This window comes from Neofelis nebulosa, chromosome 10, assembly GCF_028018385.1.
Source record: "Neofelis nebulosa isolate mNeoNeb1 chromosome 10, mNeoNeb1.pri, whole genome shotgun sequence".
In the NCBI taxonomy this organism is placed as follows: domain Eukaryota; kingdom Metazoa; phylum Chordata; class Mammalia; order Carnivora; family Felidae; genus Neofelis; species Neofelis nebulosa.
The window spans coordinates 23328933-23349341 of record NC_080791.1 but is presented as its reverse complement, the minus strand read 5'-3'; the positions used below and the strand labels follow the sequence as shown (position 1 = coordinate 23349341).

Sequence of the window (20409 nt, the reverse complement as noted above, 5' to 3'; positions counted from 1 at the left end):
CTCTGAGGACTGTGGGTGTGAAAACGGCCAGGCTGGAGCTGGGGTTACCCCTCCAAGGAGCCGGTTCCATCCTTCTGGCCACCAGCTCATCTTCTGAGATGGGCTCAGAGACCCAGACTAAGCCTGCTAGGCACTAAGCAGAGCCCTCAGCCCAGCCTGGGTGCCCCCAGCAGCGTGCACAGACTCTGTCCCTCCTCTCAAGGTGATCACAGCACAAAACCTCTCCTTGACCAGCATTTCCATTGAAACAATCAAAGACTGGCGCAATCGTTGCACATTTGTTTTGTTTCCCGTGTTGTTTGCGGACACATTTTCAGGGTTGAAACAAATGATCCGAGCCCTTGCCAGGGTCACAGTTAGGTGGTGACTGAAGAGGCCGAGTGAGATGGACACGGGCTGGGTTGGGAGGCATACACTTGCTGTGGAACATGGGGCCAGCCGTGCTGTGAGCCTTGGCATTCAAGTCTCTCCATCAGGACGGAGGGACGGACATTGGAACCTTCTCCACAGGAGGTCATGAGGGCAGATTGAGTAAAATCACACATGTGAAGTTCTTTGTGAAGTAGAAAGTATACACAAGAGTTAGCCGTGGTTAATATCCCAAACCAACCAGAAGAGGACACCCAGAATCCCAGAGCAGCAAGAACAAGAATCACTTTTTTAATTAGGACACATATAGAGTCAGCTCTCAATTATCTGTTGGCAAATTGTCCCCACTCCTGGCAAATGCTATCACCAAGATTGCTCAACGAAGTCCTCTGTTAACATTTCACAGCTTCTTATTTTGCTCTTATTTGCATGAGTCCCAAAGGGAATGAAAGTCCTTTAAAGGCAAAATCAGTTAATATCCCCACCCCCTTCTAGGGAAGGTGTTGAGCCATAAACACAGCGACCCAGGGGGAGGATGGAGTATGGCCGGACTCTAGCTGAGAGCCAGAACCAGAGGTGATGTTCTGCACCCAGCTGAGCAGGTGGTGGGAGGGAGCTCTGTCCCTGGGTTTTGTTTTGTTTTGTTGAGTATTAAAACTTCCCAGAACATCAAACACATCCATATTCAAACGTGAATACCAAAATGCATCCCAAAGTTGAAAATGAATGTTACTTAGGATTAATGTCCATCATTTTTGGAGTATTCACACCCTTGCTCCTCTCCATTAACGAAGATAATTAAGAGCTGATTGTATTTGGGCTCCAAGACGGGAGAAATTCAGGACATTGCGATTTACTCCCTGTTGGGAACGACACCGGAAGCCATGAGAAGATTTCTCTATAAACACCGGGTCCGAGTTGTGGTTGCCAATGCAAAGTGGCATAAAAGTAGCTCATCCTTAGGTAAGCATCCGACTCTTGATCTCGGGATCCTGAGTTCGAGCCCCACATTGGACTCCGGTACTGGGTGTGACGCCCGCTTTAAAAAAAATGTAAAACGTAGCTCATACTTCCAAGACCAGACTGCATTATCCACACAGTGCACCCTGGCTTTTGTACCTGTCGGTGGCAAACAGCCATGTTGCACTACATGCGACACCTGGAGACCATCAGAACCGCACAGGACCTTCTGATTCCTTGAGCACGTCACAGAGGGACCTTGGGGTCCACTGCAAGGGAGCCAAGGGGCTGGACTCAGACCCCCCGCTTCACCCAGCCTGCCTCCGCCCACTTCACACACTGGCGCTCCATATGAGATCCCACTGGCAAAGGATACCATGCACTGAAAAAAAAAGTGTGAAAACCACTGGCTTCATCCAATGCCCTCACCGAGCCTTGAAGGAAACGCTGGTGCGCCCAGAGAGAAACAGCAGCCAGATCAAGGCAATACAATGACAGCCAAAACCAGAAAGAACCCTGTTCCCCTGACCCTGCGCTGTTTGCATTGAACAGTGCCTCCCAAATATTCACCAAAACCCACCTGCAGCAGGATTACCCAGGAAGGGGGGCAAAATGCAGACTCCTTGGCCTAGCTCAGATCTGCTGTCCCTGCATTTCTGGCTTGGAACCCAGGAAACTGCATTTTCAGCAAATTCCCCAGGTGATTCTTAGGCATAGGAGACTTTTAGAACAATTTCCCACTTGCAAGGTCTATACCAGGACAAAATGGTTGTTTTAAGATGTTTGTTTAAAAAAAAACAAGGGGGGAAAATGAGGTTTAAGGACACGGATCTTCCTCAAACAGACCAAGTGTCCTTGGGAGATTTGCTTTTACTTCCACGTGCCTCGGTTTTATTCTTCTTCAGCTGTGGGTCCTCCCCATTCAAAAATAAGACTTTGGATAAACCAGAACAAAGAGCCTTCCTTCCGGCTGAAAGGGAGGGACCTAATACATTGAGTCTAAATCCTACATTTTACACGTGGGGAGTCTTAGAGACAGGAAGTATCAGGCCCGAGGGCACACAGCTAAGAAGCAGCACAGGCAGCACCCGATGGTGCCTTCTGAGCCTGGGTGCTCACCAAGAGGACAGCTTTCCTGTGTCTTCACAGTATCTCTTCTAAAAGGGAACAGAGAGAGGTGCCTGGGTGGCTCAGTTGGTTAAGCGTAGACTCTTAATTTCAGCTCAGGTCATGACCTTACGGTTCATGAGTTCAAACCCCACATCGGCCTTTGCACTCAAAGCACAAAGCCTGCTTGGGACTCTCTCCCTCGCTCTCTGCCCCTCCCCTGCTCACTCTCTGTCTCTCAATAATAAGTAAACTTTAAAAATATTTTAAAAACATAGGGCACCTGGGTGGCTCAGTCGGTTGAGCGCCCGACTTCAGCTCAGGTCATGATCTCACAGTTCGTGAATTCGAGCCCCGCGTCAGGTTCTGTGCTGACAGCTCAGAGCCTGGAGCCTGCTTTGGATTCTGTGTGTGTGTGTGTGTGTGTGTGTGTGTCTGCTCCTCCCTACTCACACTCTATGTCTCTCTCTGTCTCTCAAAAATAAACGTTTTTTTAAATTTTTGAACAAATTAAAAAATAAAAGGCAACAGAGATGCTGGACACCTTGGGGTCAGTCAGTCCACAGCCCTGCCTCCCAGTAGTTCCCACACTGATATGCCCTAAGAGGGTAACCATACGAGCTCAGTCTGCCCAAGGCCCAAGGCCTACGCTTGCTTCCAAGCTAACGACCTAGCTCTGTCCTGCTCTTCAGCATCACCTCTTTTCTCTCATGCTGCTCCTCCCCTCCCCTAACAATGGTGTAGAGAGCACATACTCCTGAACACTTAAGTGCCTGAGGCTCAGAGAAAGAAAGGGGCTTAGCCTGGGCCCCATGGTCAGCCTGCAGCAAGCCTGAGACAGCATCCAGGCCTCCAGCTTTCATGGGCTGCCTGGAGCGTCTCCCTTCTATAGTGTATACCCTCCCCCCACTGTCACCACCAAAGCCCACACAACTCTGCCCTTCCCATCTCGGTCAGACTCTGGGCTGACCGCAGGCAGGGATGGATGGGCTCCTTCACGGGTACCGATGCACCAGTATTTCCAGCAGCACTTATCAGCGTCTTCTTGGCATCCAGAACTTGGCTGAATGGATTGAGGATTATCTCTCCCTGCCACTAATGAGGACAGTGCAGGCTCTGGCCCGGCCACGGGCTGATAATCAGTAGGCGAAGGATTTATAGTGACTTTGGAGTCACCCTGCCTTGGCCAGCCCCATTGCTCTTCATTAAAGACCCATGCTGTCCAGGACAACCTTGGCGGATTGTGCATCCTGATGAGAGGTGTGTGAGACCGGGAGAATCGCAGGCAAACCGGGCTGCCCCAGCTCAGACAAGGAGCGAGGGCAGGAAAGCGTGGCCTCCGAATTTCTGCCCCACATCCAGCTCTGGGAAGAGCAGTCTGGCTGTCCTGTGCAAGCCCAAATAAAAATCCAGGCAGTTTCTGGAACATGTGTGATATTGGCAATCTTCTCCTCACCCATGTGTCCAAATCAAGCTACTAGTGGCTGCAAATGATAATGTTGAGGGTGAAAGTGTTTTCAAGTCCCTCTCTCAGCAGAGAGGTCTAGAAGACACAATGGAGAGATGTCTCCCCGCCCCTTCCACCCCTGCCTTGTTCTTCCGGCTTCCCTGTTGGTATTTCCAGTCCCAATCCAAAGGAAGATAGGGTTGGGTGACCTCTTGCCATCCCAACAGGGCTCTAAACCTATGCAAAGCTGATAGGAGCTAACTGTACCACCCAAGCCAGCTGTGCCCAAGACACCCAGCCTGGAGTAACCGTGTCCCTCTTAGACAGCCACGTCAACATTCATAACTCTCCGTATCTGGAGATGAACTCCCAGGTCAACACCAAAAGGTGGGGACCCATTGTAGAACCGTGTCCCTACTGCCTGAACCACGTAAGTGCTCAGTAAGCGTTGAGTTATTCACACCAGCTTCCCCCGGACCCACGGACCCAATTATACCCAGGACACCTTCTCCTGATGATTCGGGGCCCTTCTCCATGAACATATTTACAGCTGAACTCACTGCCCCCCAACACGCTTCCCCTCCTGATACAGAAATGGTTCCACAAGTAAGTCACCTGTTCCCCCTTCCCACCTGTCCTACAGGCCAGGGGGAGGGGCGCCTTTATGCCCCCACGTCTCTCATCCGCTGTCATCCAAGTGACTCCTAAATCCACTTGCTTCTCTCCACGGATGCAGCTTTAGCCTGAGCTCTGTTGACAGCAAAATCTTTCTGATCAGGCTTCCCATCTTCAGATTATCCTCCTTCATCCACCCTACTCACTGTCACCGCTGTGATCTTCCCAAAACTCAGATCTGAGCATGTGGGTCAGAACCCTTTGATGATTTCGCATCAAGTGCCAACTTCTTAGCATGCATTGGAGGGCCTACACAGTCAGACCTACCATGATTCCCTAGACATGCGTCCTGCTGAACACCTGACATGCCCACGTGCCATGCACCCATCCTACAGGTTCGTAGTGATGGAAGCGGCTCTGTTGTGGAAGGTGTGCAGGGCTCTGGGCTCTTCACACATATCGTCCTGTTTAATTCTCACAAACAACCCAGCAAGCACTGGTTACTATCCTAATGGGGAAACTCGGGTTCAGAGGGCCTGAGGAACGTGCCCAGGGACACTTTGCAATGGCGGAGCCAGCGATCAAGACAAAACCATGCAGCCTCAGCTCTTATTCTCTGAGCACGTTTTCTTTCTCTTTCTTTCTTTCTTTCTTTCTTTCTTTCTTTCTTTCGAGAGAGAGCATGAGCATGAGTGAAAGGGGGGCAGAGGGAAAGAGAAAGAGAGAGAATCCCAAGCAGGCTCCATGCTCTTAGCACAGAGCCCAACGCGGGGCTTGAACTCATGAACCGAGAGATCATGACCTGAGCCAAAACCAAGAGTCAGAGGCTTAACAGACTGAGCCACCCAGGCACCCCATCCCCGAGCCCATTCTGACGTCCATGCTCTATTCATGCTGTTTCCGATCCCAGGAAACATTTCCTTCTTGCCCTCATCTCATTTACCCTTCGAGGCCACTTCAGAAGCCAAGCCTTCTGTGACTCGTTCCCTCCTTCCCTCAGAAGGAACAACGTTCCTTCCTCGGGACTTTCTTTACACCTCACTTTCCGCACTGACTGTGTAGCGTCGGTTATTCCGGTCCCTTGTGCACCTGTTTGTCTCCCCCGGGCTCTAAGCTCCGTGTCACAGAAAATACGTCAGTCCCCACTCTGCATCCCCGCACCCAGCCAGAGGCCTTGGAGACACGGGGACCTGCCCCTGCCTGTGGCCGGCACCATCAAAGGTACCATTCCACTCTCCCTAACAACCAGCTTAATTAGTCGGTGGGCTCAGACATAACCCCATCACCCCCAGTCCTCTCCCCGGAGTAGGACATGACAAGGCATTCTGGAAACTTCCCAGAATTCATTCTCCTACATCAGGAGCTGGTCCTGTGCTGAGCAGCAGGAAAACAGCAGAAGTCCAAGACTTGGGCTTCCAGATGTGATCTATCTTGCCCTGGCCCCTTCCCACTCTGCCTGGCATTATTTTGGTACCAGCTAGGGGCCTCTGAGCTGGCTCCTTCCTCCTCTTCAAGGAAGAAGATTTCTGCTGGCTTCTGGGGATGAGGGCGGTTTCCTTTCATCTCCTATGAGGCAATTTGCATCCTCCAGGCTAGGAGAAAGCTGGCAATAAATATCCCCAGTACAAGTATGCTTAAAGCCTTCCCCAATTGGTCACTAATAGCAGAGCAGACAGCAACATTTGAGCCTTTTCTGCATGGCTGACCAGGCAGCTCCGTGAGACTGACGTTGGCTGGGACCATGGCAATGACAGAGCTACAGGAGGCCCCAAATGCTCTCTCTCACCTGCATGACTCATGGGAAGAAGCAGATTCTAATCAGTCCAACTTCAGATTTGCACAGCCTCCCTTCCCAGCTCTGGGATCCTTCACTCCAGGTGCTGTGTGGCTCCATTTTTGACAGTCCTGGGCTCGTGGATGGTGAGGCAAAGAAGAACAGCCCTTTGTGAAACACCTGAGTGTGCCAGGATCATTTACACATGAGTCCTCTCCTCATGGCAGCTTTGCAAAGTAGGCATGTCACTTCCATTTTCCAGATGAAGAAACTGAGGCTGGGAGTGGGTGAGGAATGGGGCCCAGATCATATTGCTAGTGACGGGGCCAGAGTTCCTTCCCTGGCTTGCCTGTCCCTGTGTTCTTTCCACTATCCGAGACCCAAGCCCTGGCAGGTACTCAAAGCAGGTCCCTGAAGTTACTCATCACTCATGCTTTTCCTTGCACGTTTCTCCTAACCCAGAATGACACCTGTCCTCCACTGCATTCCCTATTATCATGATTCCTCCTCCAGGGAGCCTCTAGGTTTCCTCCCTCCAGCCCTCATGCTTGCAGTAGGCCTTGCTCAACCCCAAAGAACTTTATGTGACCTCGCGAGGAGACTGAGCACTTTCTGCCTTGTAGCCTCGTGACTTGTGGCAAATGTGGCCATCCACACACTCGCAGTAAGTTTTTGCAGAATGTCCTGAGATTTGAAGCAGGCAGGATTTCACTGGGCTGCCCCACGCTCAGGCACAGGGGTGGTGGTGGCTGCTTCCCCGGGGCACTGGAGACCTTACTCCACCTGTTCCTGGGCCACTAGGCATCCCCAGGGCACCACTCAGCCTCTCAGGACCCTGCTCGTCTGCCAGTTTTCTCCCACTCTGAAGGAGCAGGATGAGGGTGGCTGTGTGCATGTGTTTGCAGAGCACTGGGCTCCTTAGAAACCGGGCAACCGTTCCAGGTGGCCTAGCTCCTGCCCAGGTCAAGCTGGGGTTGACCCTAAGGACGGTGGTCACCTCCCTTCCGTCTGCTGCTGGAGCAAAGTCTTGACCAAAGTGCCCAGTCCAAGAGAGGAGACGGGGAGAGTGAGCCCCTCATGCCATCTCTGGACTGCCTCTGGCCTGACCGCTGAGCACAGACTGAAAAAAAAGGGATGTCAGGGACATGGGGACATCAGCAACCCTGCTTCCCATATCAGGCTCCAGTGCAGTGTGCACTGAGGCTTTCTCTCTTTGGTTACACTAACCCCAAACCTCATGTTGTTTGCACCAGCCCACGCTGACCCTGTGCGTATTCCCTCTCACCACCACCATGGAACCGCCGAATACCAGATCAGTGACTAGGGGAGAGGCACGAACACATACGCCCATAGAGGTATTCACCAAACACAGGACACTTAGAGTACCAGAAGGTATCCCCCAAGGATCTGGGGTTGACAGTTATGGGTGGCAAGGGTGGGTGACCTGATCCTGACATTAAGGACCCTGACCACCATGTACATGGGTCCACTGGGCCCTCTTCCTACTTGTCTCACACACACACACACACACACGCACGCACATGTGCGTGCACAGACGTGTGCCTGTACACACCACAGCACCCAGGCCCCCAGAGGCACTGCTATAAAAAACTCTCACTCTCAGTAATTTTGCCCTCACAGCCTGTCTTCCATTCAAAACGCCTCTTCCCTCCGCAAGAAATAATTAGGAATTGAGAGGTGATTTCAGGTCAAGGGCCAGAGGTGTATGAGCTCATAGAGAATCATGGGGTCTTCAGCACTTTAAATATTTTACTGGAAGACACTGGGGACCTCCCAGAGCCAGATGGTGATGGTTCATTCCGTGCTAATGTGTGCCACAAGTCCCCCCAAAAGAGTCTAAGGTGAGGGGCCGTGCGGTCAGGGCTGGGACGGGGTGGCCCCTTCAGGGAGCCTCGTGGGCTGATGGAGATGAAGGTGGGAGGAGAGATGGGAATCTGGGTGGTGGTGGGGGGCTTTGAAGAAAGCAGTGTGGGCAAGTCGTGAGGAGGGAGAAGCTGACCTGTGAGGCTCCTGAGCAGAGAGCAGAAGGAAACAGCTGGTGGGAGGACGGGGCAGGCAGGGAGGCAGGAGGGGAGGGAGGTCTCTGAGCTGTGCTGTGGTGGGGGCGGGGGCGCTCTGCCCCAGGACCAGAGCCCTCCAGGGGCTTTCTGATGCCACCTCCCCGGGCCGGCTGCACCTGCACCTGTCCTTTTCAGCACAGAAGAGCTGAAAGCCCTCCTGCCACCTGCCGCCGCTGTGTCACCCCCATACCTCCTCCCGCCTGCCAGTCACCAGCGCCTGCCTCGCTGCAGCTGTCCTGACTCAGAACCCGCCACGTGGGGGGCACACATGGCTCGTCAGGATGGGGCGTCAGAGCCCGCCCTCCTCTGAAACCTTCCCAACCAGCTACCGCTCCTGCTTCCTGCAGTTTGAAGAGAAGGCCCCACCTGGCCTCCAGACTCTTGCTTCCCACCTGCTGAGCAGGTGGAGGGAGGTCTCCGTGCTGGGAGCCTTCAGAGCCAGGCTCTAATCCCCACTGAACCACTGCAGGACCTTGAGGCTGGCGCTTCTCCTCTTGAGCCCAGTAGGGAGAAGCACGTCCCTCCCAAGTTCAGTGTCCTAAAGGCCCAGCTGGAGTGTTGGGAAGGTGCCCTCTTGGCCTGAAAAGTCCACAGCAGCCTGGGCATGCAGGGAGCGTGCAGGCTGCCCACAGTCACCTCGGGGGCTCTGCAGGGCCCCTCCCTTCCTGGGACAGCCGACAGGAAAGTGTGCCCGCAGCCACCACTGGGACCACATCGCACTCCGTCTGACCCACCAAGTGTGTTTCCATCAGGCCCTCCCTTAGAGTTTCCCTTAGACCTTTCAGTCCTGGCCAAGGGCAAGAGAGAGTGCAGTCTCCAGTGGGTTCTGTGACTTCCCAGGGGCTCTTTGCTGACAGCCTGGAGCCTGCTTCGGATTCTGTGTCTCCCTCTCTCTCTGCCCCTCCCCCACTCGCACTCTGTCTCTCTCTCTCTCTCAAAATAAACATTTTAAAAGATAAACATTAAAAAAAATTTTTTTTTTTTAATTTTTTTTTCAACGTTTTTTATTTATTTTTGGGACAGAGAGAGACAGAGCATGAACGGGGGAGGGGCAGAGAGAGAGGGAGACACAGAATCGGAAACAGGCTCCAGGCTCCGAGCCATCAGCCCAGAGCCCGACGCGGGGCTCGAACTCACGGACCGCGAGATCGTGACCTGGCTGAAGTCGGACGCTTAACCGACTGCACCACCCAGGCGCCCCTAAAAAATTTTTAAAAAGAAAGTTAGCTATTAGTAATTCTACAACAATAAAAATATTATTTGTAATATATAACTAGTTATATGTATTTATATAATAACATAGTTATATAGATAATGACTATTTATATAATAATAAGTACCAATAATTATTACACCTCCTGTCATTCCCCCACAGTGGCCAGTGCTGGACTCCACCCTGAACCCTGACTTAGTGTTGTTGACCACCAGCTGGCAGGAGGCTATGTAAACTTAGGGGAGAACCAAGAAATTGCTTTCCGCTCCAAAGATCCTCATCCTCTCTTTAGAGGGTCTGAGGGGAATGGTTGCAAGGTTGATTGGGGTGAATACAAGTTTATAAATAAAAATCCAAGTTCCAGACCCTTCTTTTATTTTTTTTTTAACGTTTATTTATTTTTGAGACAGGGAGAGACAGAGCATGAACGGGGCAGGGGCAAAGAGAGAGGGAGACACAGAATCGGAAGCAGGCTCCAGGCTCCGAGCCATCAGCCCAGAGCCCGACGCGGGGCTCGAACTCACGGACAGTGAGATCATGACCTGAGCTGAAGTTGGACGCGTAACCGACCAAGCCACCCAGGCGCCCCGAGACCCTTCTTTTAATAACCAACATGGGATAGTGGCAAGAAAACAGGGTTTTCTTATTAAAAAAAGACACTGGGGTCTGAATTATACCTGGGCCCATTGTGTGACCTTGAAGTGCACCTGGGCCACTACATGACCTTGAATGACACCTAGGCCCACTGGGTGACCTTGAATTGCATCTGGACCCACTAGGAGCCTCCGTTCATCTGTGAAATGTGGATAGTAACACCTAACTAGCAAGAATTGGTTAAAGTAGGTCTTCCATGAATAATTCAGTTATTTTTATCCTGTAAAGCCTGACTCCTTGAGACACTGTCCCTTCCCCCTGATTTCTCACTTCCCTCCTTCCGTGTAGTGTGCTCAGCACAATACCTGCCTAATCAGTACTTTATATCATAAAAACAGTTTTCCTTCATGACCGCAGATCTCAGGAGCCAAACTAGCATAGGTAGGCCACAAGGTCGCAAGCTTGAGTTTATTTGCTGCTTACACACCGGACGAGGTGCTGAGAATACAAGATGAAAAAGACAGCCGTGGCCCCTACCCTCAAGAGTTTACCCTCCGTTTCTCATTTACTTCGGTTCCTTTCTGTGTCTGATATACAGTAAGTGCTCAATGAAGGTTTGAAGAAATTAAGGGAGATAAGAAGGAAGAAAAATGGGGAAGTAGGGAAGAGGGGAGAAGAGAGAAGATCCCCCTTCGGTGACAGGCAGTGCCTAGAGATACAGCCAAAGCTCGTGGAGAAGAACTTGGCCTTCAGTGCGGGCAGGGCTGGTCAGGGAGACCCTGGGAGAGGGGTGAGGGGTGATTCCAGAATGGCGGAACACCGGCGACATGGGACAACATGAGTGAACGCCCGGCACAGGTGACTATTGAGCACCGAGGGGGAAGGGAGTCAGATTTTGGAGAAGCCCGTCAGGTGCCTGTGGGCAGTGGGAAGCCATTAGAGTTTCCACCCTTAGAAAAGGGAGAGCACATGAGGAAAACGGTGCCTTAGGAAGAACCCTCCAGGGCAGGACCTGAAGGCCTTCACAGACTGTTGAAAGAAGCCAGGTTGAGGTGGTGAGGGCCCGGACTTTGGATTATAGCGATAGGAATGGAGAGGAAAGGGTGCATCTGAGAGGTGCTGTGGGGGAGGGCTGGGCCACACTTGGTGATGGTGACAGATTGAAAACAAAGCAGGAAAAGGAGGTTACCCTGACTGCCAGGCTTCACTGCAGAAGAAGGCCAGGGGGCACAATGAAAAACTGAGGCAGAAATCCTGGGATGGATGGTGCAAGGGGTGTCAAGTCGGTGCAGCACATGCTCTGTGCCCAGATCAGAGCCGTCTGGGTGTGTTGGGCGAACAGACGTTAGCTCCTGGAGGGAAGGACCACGTCGTATCTGTCTGCTTCTCACGAGACCGTGCGAAGCCTGCCTGATACCAGGTCTCAATAAATGTGTGAATCAACAGATGTTCTCAAGGAGCTTCCTGGCTGCTTACCATACCACCCAGGAGGTTCTAGAAAAGATCCCAGGCTCATTTGCAGTTCACATCCTCAGAGTAGGAAAGACAGGGAACAGAAAACGGGATATGAGGGAATGGGTGAAGACTACCTTTTGGGCAAGAAACGACAACGGGGGCTTGTCCGCTATGTTCCTAGAGGCGCTTAAGCCTGAAAGAGAAGCCTCAAGGTGTGCCCTATGGGTGAAAAGACAGCGTGCCCCGTCCCTCCATGTCCCCTCCACCCACAGCACCGTGACTGTTATCTGCTGTAGATAGTGACACTCCACTCATGATTCTGTTTGAAAAAGTATCTCATTGATTTGAAAGAAAAAATATTCCTAGTGGCTTATATTTAATGCACAGAAAATAAAATTAGATTGAAAAAGGAAATTGTCAGAGCACCAATCCTTCCCTCCCAAAAAATGAATGGGTGAATAATGTCGTTTGAGTGGTGTTTCTGAGACTCTTCTCCTGTGTATCTGTCTCCCCACCCTGCCCCACCCAGAGACATTCTTTTCATTTTATTTTATTTTATTTTATTTTATTTTTACATTTATTTATTTTTGAGAGACAGAGAGACAGAGCATGAGCCAGGGAGGGGCAGAGAGAGAGGGAGACACGGAATCCGAAGCAGGCTCCGAGCTCTGAGCCATCAGCACAGAGCCCGACACGGGGCCTGAACTCACAGACCGCAAGATCCTGACCTGAGCCGAAGTCGGATGTTTAACCCACGGAGCCACCCAGGTGTCCCAGAGACATTCTTTCCATAGAAAAGTCGAAGGGATCCAAACAGACCCCACGTGGGTGCCCAAAGCTCTCTGAAGCCTGGGGGTATGTTCTTCCCTGCCCCTCCTGGCTGCTCTCTGTGGGCTCAGGGCTTATCCTGGGGGATCTTGTAGCTGCCCCAACTTCTGGCTCTGAGACACTATCCAAAGTGGGTAGTGACCACTCAGTGTCCTCCTCCAGGGCCAGTCTCCTGATGGCAGCCCCTCTCCTCCCTCAGGGCGCGGCCCTGCCCCCCCCCCCCCGCTTTCCCTGCACCACCCAGGGCTCACCCCCACCCCACCCGCACCCCCTCGGGATGCTCCCTGTACCCCCATTCTCTGTTGTCCTCACCCACACCCAGAGGAAGCAGGACTGGAGGTGGGAGAAGGTGACACTTCCCACTGCAGGCTCCACACCATTTGTCTGGGGCCCTTCTCCATCTAACCCCTCCGCCCCCAGCTGACAACCTGCTAATTCTGAGAACACAATCTCTGGCAGCCATTGCGGCTGTCTTGACACTGTCTTTCTCGCAAGAAAGATTTTGATATAAAAGAAGGAGCTGTGAAATCATCATCGAGCCAGGGAAAAAAGAGCCTCAGAAAGGAGTGCCCCTCCCAGCCCTCCCTTCTCCTCCCCTCCCCTCCCCTCCTCCCTCACCCCTCCTTCCCTGTGTCCCTTCTTCTGGCCTCTCCAACCCTCCCCTTCCTCCCTCACCCAGTCGTCTTCCACTTTCTCCAGCTACCTGCCCCCCTCCCCCACTTCTCCTTTCTCTTCTCCCTTCTCTTTCTCCTTCTTTCTCTCTTGCTTTGGTGCCAGAAACAGTCTAATTACAACAGAGAACTTGAAGAGACTGAGAGGAAAGAAATAAATAAACCCACCACACATAGCTGATTAAAATGTCCTATGAAATCTAATTTGTAAAGCTCAAATCAGAATAAAAAGTGTTACTCCCACAATTCAGGGCCAATTTGATTTTTAATGAGACTCCTCAGAGACCCAGCCAAGATCTCATCAGGTTGTAAACGCAGCTACCTTCCCCCCTGCCATGAGTTCTCTGATGTGGATTCCGCGGCTCCTCTCGGGGAGCCCCCGCACCCACTTGGCCACCATGCCCAGCTTCCCTCAGGTTCTGTATACGTCAGTCACCCCCTTACTGGGGCTGTCTGCTGCTAAGAGCATGGCCTTACCCGTGGTCCAAGCCTGGGGTATTGTGTCCCCAGGATGGGCAACAGCTAGCGTCCAGGACCTCCGTGTCTGTCCCTGACTCTCCCACGTCGGGGAGAAGAGGCCGTGGCAACAACCTGCCCACCAGGTCCACCTTCCCTCAGCGTGTATCTGTATCTGCCAGGCAGGGCATGGGAACGAATGTGGGCTTGGAAGCCACACGGACCCCCATCGAACCCCAGCTCCACTGCTCATTAGCTGTGTGATCTTGGGCAGCTTACTTTGCCTCTCTGATCCTGTTTACTTTGCCGTAAAATTGGGATATTTCTGCCCTGCAATGTAACCATGCAGGTAACAGAATGGAGGCCACTGTGGGTCGGGGGCTCAGGAAACGTCGGTGTCCTGTCGTCCGTTCGTCTGTGGCCTCCCGGGGAAGAGGGATCACATCACCCTGCTTCCTCAGCATTCCCCGCAGGACCAGCTTAGGGATCTGAGCACAGCACAGCTCAGCAGGTGAAAACACGGTCTTCAGAGCCAGAAAGTCTTCATCTACAGCCCTAGTCCTGCCGGGAGACAATTCCCAGATGATTTAGTTAACCTCCAAGCCCCTGCGAACTGGGGCTGGTGAGATCCGGGTGTGATGGCTACTGTAACAACTAAAGGGGATACATGCTCGGTACTAGCTAAGTCATCACCAAGCACAGCTCCTGTTCATGTTTTTTACCTCCTCGGGCCTCATTTCCTCGTCCGGAAAACAGGGATCAAAATAGTAGCTACCTCATAGTTTGTTATGAAGATGAAAATAGTAAAGAGCTAGCATTTGAAAATCTTACAGCAACGCCTGGCATATTGCATGCACTGTGGGTGTGTTTGTGTAATAAAACATGAACTGGGGCGCCTGGGTGGCTCAGTGGGTTAAGCGTCCAACTCTGGATTTTGGCTCGCGTCATGATCTCACTGTTCGTGGGTTCGAGCCCCGCATCGGGCTCTGTGCCGACTGCATGAAGCCTGCTTGGGATTCTGTCTCCTTCTCTCTGCCCCTCCCCCACTCGCTCTCTATCTCAAAATAAATAAACACTTAAAAAAAAAAAAAAAAGAAATAGGGGCATCTGGGTGGCTCAATTGGTTGGGCATCCGACTTTGGCTCAGGTCACGATCTCACGGTCTGTGAGTTCGAGCCCCGCGTCGGGCTCTGTGCTGACAGCTCAGAGCCCGGAGCCTGCTTCGGATTCTGTGTCTCCCTCTCTCTCTGCCCCTCCCCTGCTCATGCTCTGTCTCTCTCTGTCGCAAAAATAAATAAAAACATTTTTTTAAAATTAAAAAAATAAAATAAAAATAAATAAAATGAATACATGAACTGACCTGCTGAGATGGCTCAGTGCCTTCTTGCTCTGAGGTGTCTAGGGGAGAGCTGGGGGTCACCCTGGCGATGTTCCCCCAGGGGACAGTGAGGCCAGAATTGGGTGTGCCATCAGAAAGAAAGGGACAAAGAGGGTGAGTCGAGGTGACTTCCAGCTCCTGCCAGCACACTCTGGACCACACTATACCACCACGTGTCCTGTGGAATTTGGCCATAGGCCCAAATTAAACAGTAATATTTTTCCCAGGTTCTCGGGTTTTTAAGCAAACCACACCACTCCCCACCGACCTTGCCTTCTTGAGGCACCTCCCAAGGATGCTCGCAGCTGGAAGGCTCTCTCCCCCTCTGCCCTGTTGTGGCGCAAGCATGTGGCGGTAGGTAGGAGCCAAATGGAAAGTGGCAGAGATCGTCCCAAGCACGGCGGGCACGGCCTCTTTGGGGGCTGGGGGAGGCCGCCTCACAGTGTGAATGTGTGTTAGGGATGGATGAGCAGGGAGGCTGAGCCGAGAGCCAGCTGCTGAGAGCAGGGAATTAAGCAGGGGGCAGACAGGAAGTGCCGCTGGGCTGCAGGCAGGAAGTCAGATGCTGGCGAGGGAGAGAGAGCTGCTTATCCCCTGGGCCAACTGTTCTGTTTCTTAACTTGAGGAGAAGCCGTCCAGGCACTGCTCCCTGCACTAACTGACCCCTGTGCTTGTCTCCTTCCTAGGCCAAGTATACTCCTTCAGCCAGCAGCCCCAGGACCAGGCCGTGGTGTCGGGCCAGCCAGTGACACTGCTGTGCGCCATCCCCGAGTATGATGGCTTCGTTCTGTGGATCAAAGATGGCTTGGCTCTGGGTGTGGGCAGGGACCTCTCAAGTGAGTACCCCCAAGAGCTCCCTGGGAAGGCCTGGAACCCCTTCTCGCATGACCCACCCACCCCCCTGGGGAGAACCCCATCTTCGTTGGTACTTGGAGATCAAATCTCCAGCTCTCGTGGAATATCCCCTGGGCAGAGTCAGATCAGGCAAGCCCTGGGCCCGGGATCCATGGGACTTCAAGGGCCCTCTGACTCCTGGTGAGGAATTACAAGTAAACCCTCAATTCCGGTGGTTGGTCCTGAACCTAATACACTTTTGCTCCGGAGGGTCTATTCTAAAGCCAGACACGACTCCTGTAAAGTCACATTTCCAAAGGTAAAGTGTCCCCGTATCTGGGTCCAAAACGTATTCCCCACTTACATCACAGCCTGGCTTTTCCTAGCTCCCATCGATCAGAGGGAGCCAAATAAACTGAAAACTCACAACCAAACTGCTTGGTTTTAGGGGTTAGCATGTGATGGGAAGAAAAGAAAAGAAGCATTTAAAGTACAAGCCCTGTTGAGCCCCCTGCCCAGGCTGGTGTCGAGCAGAGATGTCCTAGTAGGCTCCTGTGGCTGGCATCTGACCTCCCTGCTCAATGCCACAGGCCCTGTCTTCTGTGAACGATTGTGGATGTCAGTCCTTAAGCTCATACAGATGTCTTCGCGGTCCATCCTCTCTCCCTGGGGACAAAAAAGAAGAGCGTCATCCTCCTGGTCACTCAGCCCCCAGCAATTATCATTCTCCCCTGGGGAAAGTAAACACGGGACTGCTGGGCTTAGCATAACCTATAAAATTCAGAACAAGAGATCTGGGCGTCCCTGCCACTGGGGAACCGCTGAGGGTGGAGGTGTAGAAAAACATACGTATTCGACTGAGAAGTAGCTTTGCTTCTCTCGTGGCGTACAGCTGCAGGAAAATAAAAATCGAAGTGCACTCGGGAACATGATGGTTGGGAAATTAATATTTTAAAATGTGAGTTATGTCTTGCCAAAAATGTATATTGAAACGTTATAGCCGTGGTCAATAGCATCGCTGGGTTGGAGTGCTGCAGCCCAGCTGAGCATGGGTAAAATACACAATAATATCTCCAAAATATACTGTGCTGCCGTAAAATTTAAGCATTATGGAAACCAGTCAATTTCAGGGGTTCTGAACTTCCTTACCTTAGAGAAATCTGGGGGAATGATATCACCTTCCCAAACTAGAATCACTTATGCTTCACGTGGCTCTGAACCTGGTCCAGCATCTTTGCTAGTTAAGGAGGTACTCTGGGTTCCTAGTCAGTGGTTTGCAGCCTTCGGTCAAGGACTGGGGTCTTTTGGGGTTGGTTGGTGGCCAAGAGGAAGCCCCAGGTCACCACAGATGTTCATCACCTCATGGAAAATTGACCTTCTGGAATCCATTCCATGAATGACTTTTGGGATCGGAATTGCGTCAATGGGGTTTTAAGGAACTGGGGTCGACTTCCTCTCTGATTTGACTCCATTGATACAAATAAGGCTGTCCCTGTCCTTGCAGAGCCAATAAATTCAAATTCCTGGGAAAGTATTTTCTGTGTTTGATCACCTGTCCCCCAAAAAAGCATCATGACGATAATGACAGAGACTCACATGCTCAATAAATACCGTTTGCTTCCCGGACAAGAAAGTGAGACTAACAGATCCAAATTCAATCCAGCAAGTATTCGCAGAGCACTTAATACTGCACAGCTTTTCCTGTGGGGAAACTGAGGCCCACAGTGGCAAAACTTTAACCTGCCACAGGTCTGTCCTCTTCTGTTTTGACTATGTGGCCTGGCTCCATCTACCAGCATTCACACCCTAACTGAAGATCTGTCTTTCTGGTCACAGAGGCTGGAAAAAACATTCAAAGGAAATGATTTATAAATATATGCCCTCATATTGATAGAACATTCTTCATCAAAGAAGCTCAAATAATTCTCAGACATTATGTCACAAATCTACAGTGATCTACAGGGAGAAAAAGCAGGATTTCTCCCCTTTATTTGGCAGGTAAACAAGGTCACAAGTCTAGAAAGAAACTGATTCAAACATATACCGAACCTCAATGTGTGGGATCCTGGCTCCTAATCCCCCAAAACCCTAACACCCTGTCTGTTCTCACTTTTAAAGATGGGGACTTTCTGGTTACCCTACTCACTGTCGTTTTCCTTTAAACCAGCATTTATGGGGACACCTAGGTGGCTGAGTCGGTTGAGCATCTGACTCTTGATTTCGACTCAGGTCATGATCCCAGGGTCATCCCACGCTCAGTGCGGAGTCTGCTTGAGATTCTCTCTCTCTCTGTCTCCCTCTGCCCCTCTCCCCCACTCATGCTCTCTCTCTCTAAAAAAGTTTTTTTAATAAATAAATAAACCAGCATTAATAGACTTACTGTGTGCCACACACTTAACATGGATTATCCCAGTTAATCTTCACCATGAGATAGTGGTGACGAAGCACAAAGAAGTTAAAGTAACTCGCCCAAGACAACAGAGCTAGGAAGTAATAGAGTTGGCATTTGAGCCCAGGCACTTTGACTGGAGAACCCAGATTCCCCAACATCTTGCTTCCCCTGAGGGCAGCAAGAGAGAGTAATGATACTGTGGAAGGAGCTAGAACTTGCTCAGAATCTATGCTTCTGGGCCTGTGTTTTCCAAAGATGCTGCCAGTCCTTGCGAGAGCGTCTCAGCTCGTTGCCTAATTAGGCAAATACAAACAAACCCATCACTGATGTTTTCAGCAGCTCATGAGAGCGAAATCCTGCTGCTGATAGCCTGCAAGACAACAAAAACACAAGCTCCAGCCAAGATGCCTGCAGGAGACCAGGGACTAATCAAGGACAGCGGGATCCAGAGGCTGGGCCGGAAGGGTTGGGGGCGGTGAGCCAGCTACATTGAGGGCAGCAGCGGGGAGAGGGCTGGACTGGAACCCATTCCCAGCCCCTCCTCCTGGCCCTGGGGAGAGCCAGCTTAACTTACCTGGGCTTCTTCCCAAAGCCCAGCAGAGGGCAGGAAGGGCGGGCAGGAGGGGAGGTGATGCTCTTGGGGGTAGAGCTGATTGCCCTGTGAGCATCTCTGGCCAGGCCAGAACAGCTGTGCAGGGCGGGCCGTTTGGTTGCACGATGGGGACGATGGAGCCATGAAGACATGAGATGAAGGGCTCAGCCACACAGGAAGCCCCCAGAATACTTACTGGGAAGGATCACCACTATCTCCCTGCCGAGGAATGAGTTCCTGTGACCCCTGTACAGCTCACCTTTGGGGAGCCCTGCCCTGTCTCTACAAGACCCTTAGCTTATGATGGGAGGGGTTAGAGCTCCAATATTCCATCTAGAATAGAAATCTCCTCTGCAGTGCTCCTGACAGGTAATCACCAGCCTCTGCTTGGATACAGCCCCTGATGGGGACCTCACTACCACCTGTGGCAGCCCAGATCCTTGTGGGACATTTCAAATTGTATTAAGAATATTCCAGGGGCGCCTGGGTGGCGCAGTCGGTTAAGCGTCCGACTTCAGCCAGGTCACGATCTCGCGGTCCGTGAGTTCGAGCCCCGCGTCAGGCTCTGGGCTGATGGCTCGGAGCCTGGAGCCTGTTTCCGATTCTGTGTCTCCCTCTCTCTCTGCCCCTCCCCCGTTCATGCTATGTCTCTCTCTGTCCCAAAAATAAATAAAAAACGTTGAAAAAAAAAATTTAAAAAAAAAAAGAATATTCCAAAGTATTTCCCCATGTGGTGCTAATGCAATCCCTGGGAGCTACTTGAACACATCTAATCCACACTTAGAGACTGAAATACTGGAGAGCTGTTGCATAGCCCAGTCTCTCTGTTTCTGTCTCTCTCTCTCTCTCTGTCTCTCTCTCTCTCTCAACTTGCTTAAGCCCTCATCTTCTCTTTAAAAGGCCAGATATGGCGAACCCCCTCCTCCTATGGCACATTTCTGAGAATTCACACTGTTCTGGTGAAGGTCTTTCAGAAAGAGGAGTGGTTTGGGCTGCTGGAGGGTGGGTGGAAGGAAGAGAGCAGGAGGAAGTATCTGTAAGAGGCTGGCGGGGGGAAGGCAGAGCTCAGGTATGGGGACGATGGAAAAGAGACCCTTCTGGGAGAGACTACGGAGGTCTAGGGCCCAAGGCCTGGGCCAGAGGACCTGCCAGCCACGACTTGTGTAGGCATTTGCATTCACCCTACACAGCAGCAGGAAAGCTGATTAATGTTCTCATTCTCAAATTTTTATTTATCCATTATGCATCGCCAGTAGTGTAGGGGACCCCAAATTCCTAAGTGTCCTGAGTACCTCGTAAGTGCTTAATCAGGTCCTGGGGTCTGGGGTAGGTAGGAGGAGTGACCAGAAAAGTACCCTTTATGGTTCAAAAGGGCCCGAGGATCCCAGGCATTGGTAGAATGGGCTGGGATTTCTACTTGCTGTCCATCCTGAACAAAACTTTCCCCCCAAAGTCATTCTTGATTCTGTTCCAGAGATTTCTGCTTTCTTCTCTCTCTCTTTCTTACTCTGTCTGCTCTCTGTGGCTCTCAGCCTGGGTCTCTCTGTCTCTCTGTGTGTCTCCTTATCAAAATGCATGTCTGCTTGGTAAACCACAGTGCTGAGCACACCACTTTGCAGGGTATTGTCCCCGCTGTGTCTGCC

At 51.6% G+C, this 20409-nt stretch overlaps 1 protein-coding gene and 1 long non-coding RNA gene across 7 annotated transcripts in view; one reads left to right on the top strand and one right to left on the bottom strand.

Annotated features, from left to right (window-relative positions):
* Positions 1-20409, top strand: part of KIRREL3 (kirre like nephrin family adhesion molecule 3) — a 552485-nt gene that overhangs the window by 441549 nt on the left and 90527 nt on the right. For all 6 annotated transcript variants that reach the window (XM_058687282.1, XM_058687283.1, XM_058687281.1 and 3 more), the window contains one exon: positions 15635-15784. In XM_058687282.1, the coding sequence (XP_058543265.1) occupies positions 15635-15784 (150 nt within the window). The remainder of the gene's footprint in view (positions 1-15634; positions 15785-20409) is intronic.
* LOC131487041 (uncharacterized) lies at positions 13296-18541 on the bottom strand. The gene is made up of 3 exons (XR_009249574.1): positions 18248-18541; positions 14931-16444; positions 13296-14117 (listed from the first exon to the last, which is right to left on the bottom strand). It is a non-coding gene; the product is annotated as an uncharacterized LOC131487041 (long non-coding RNA).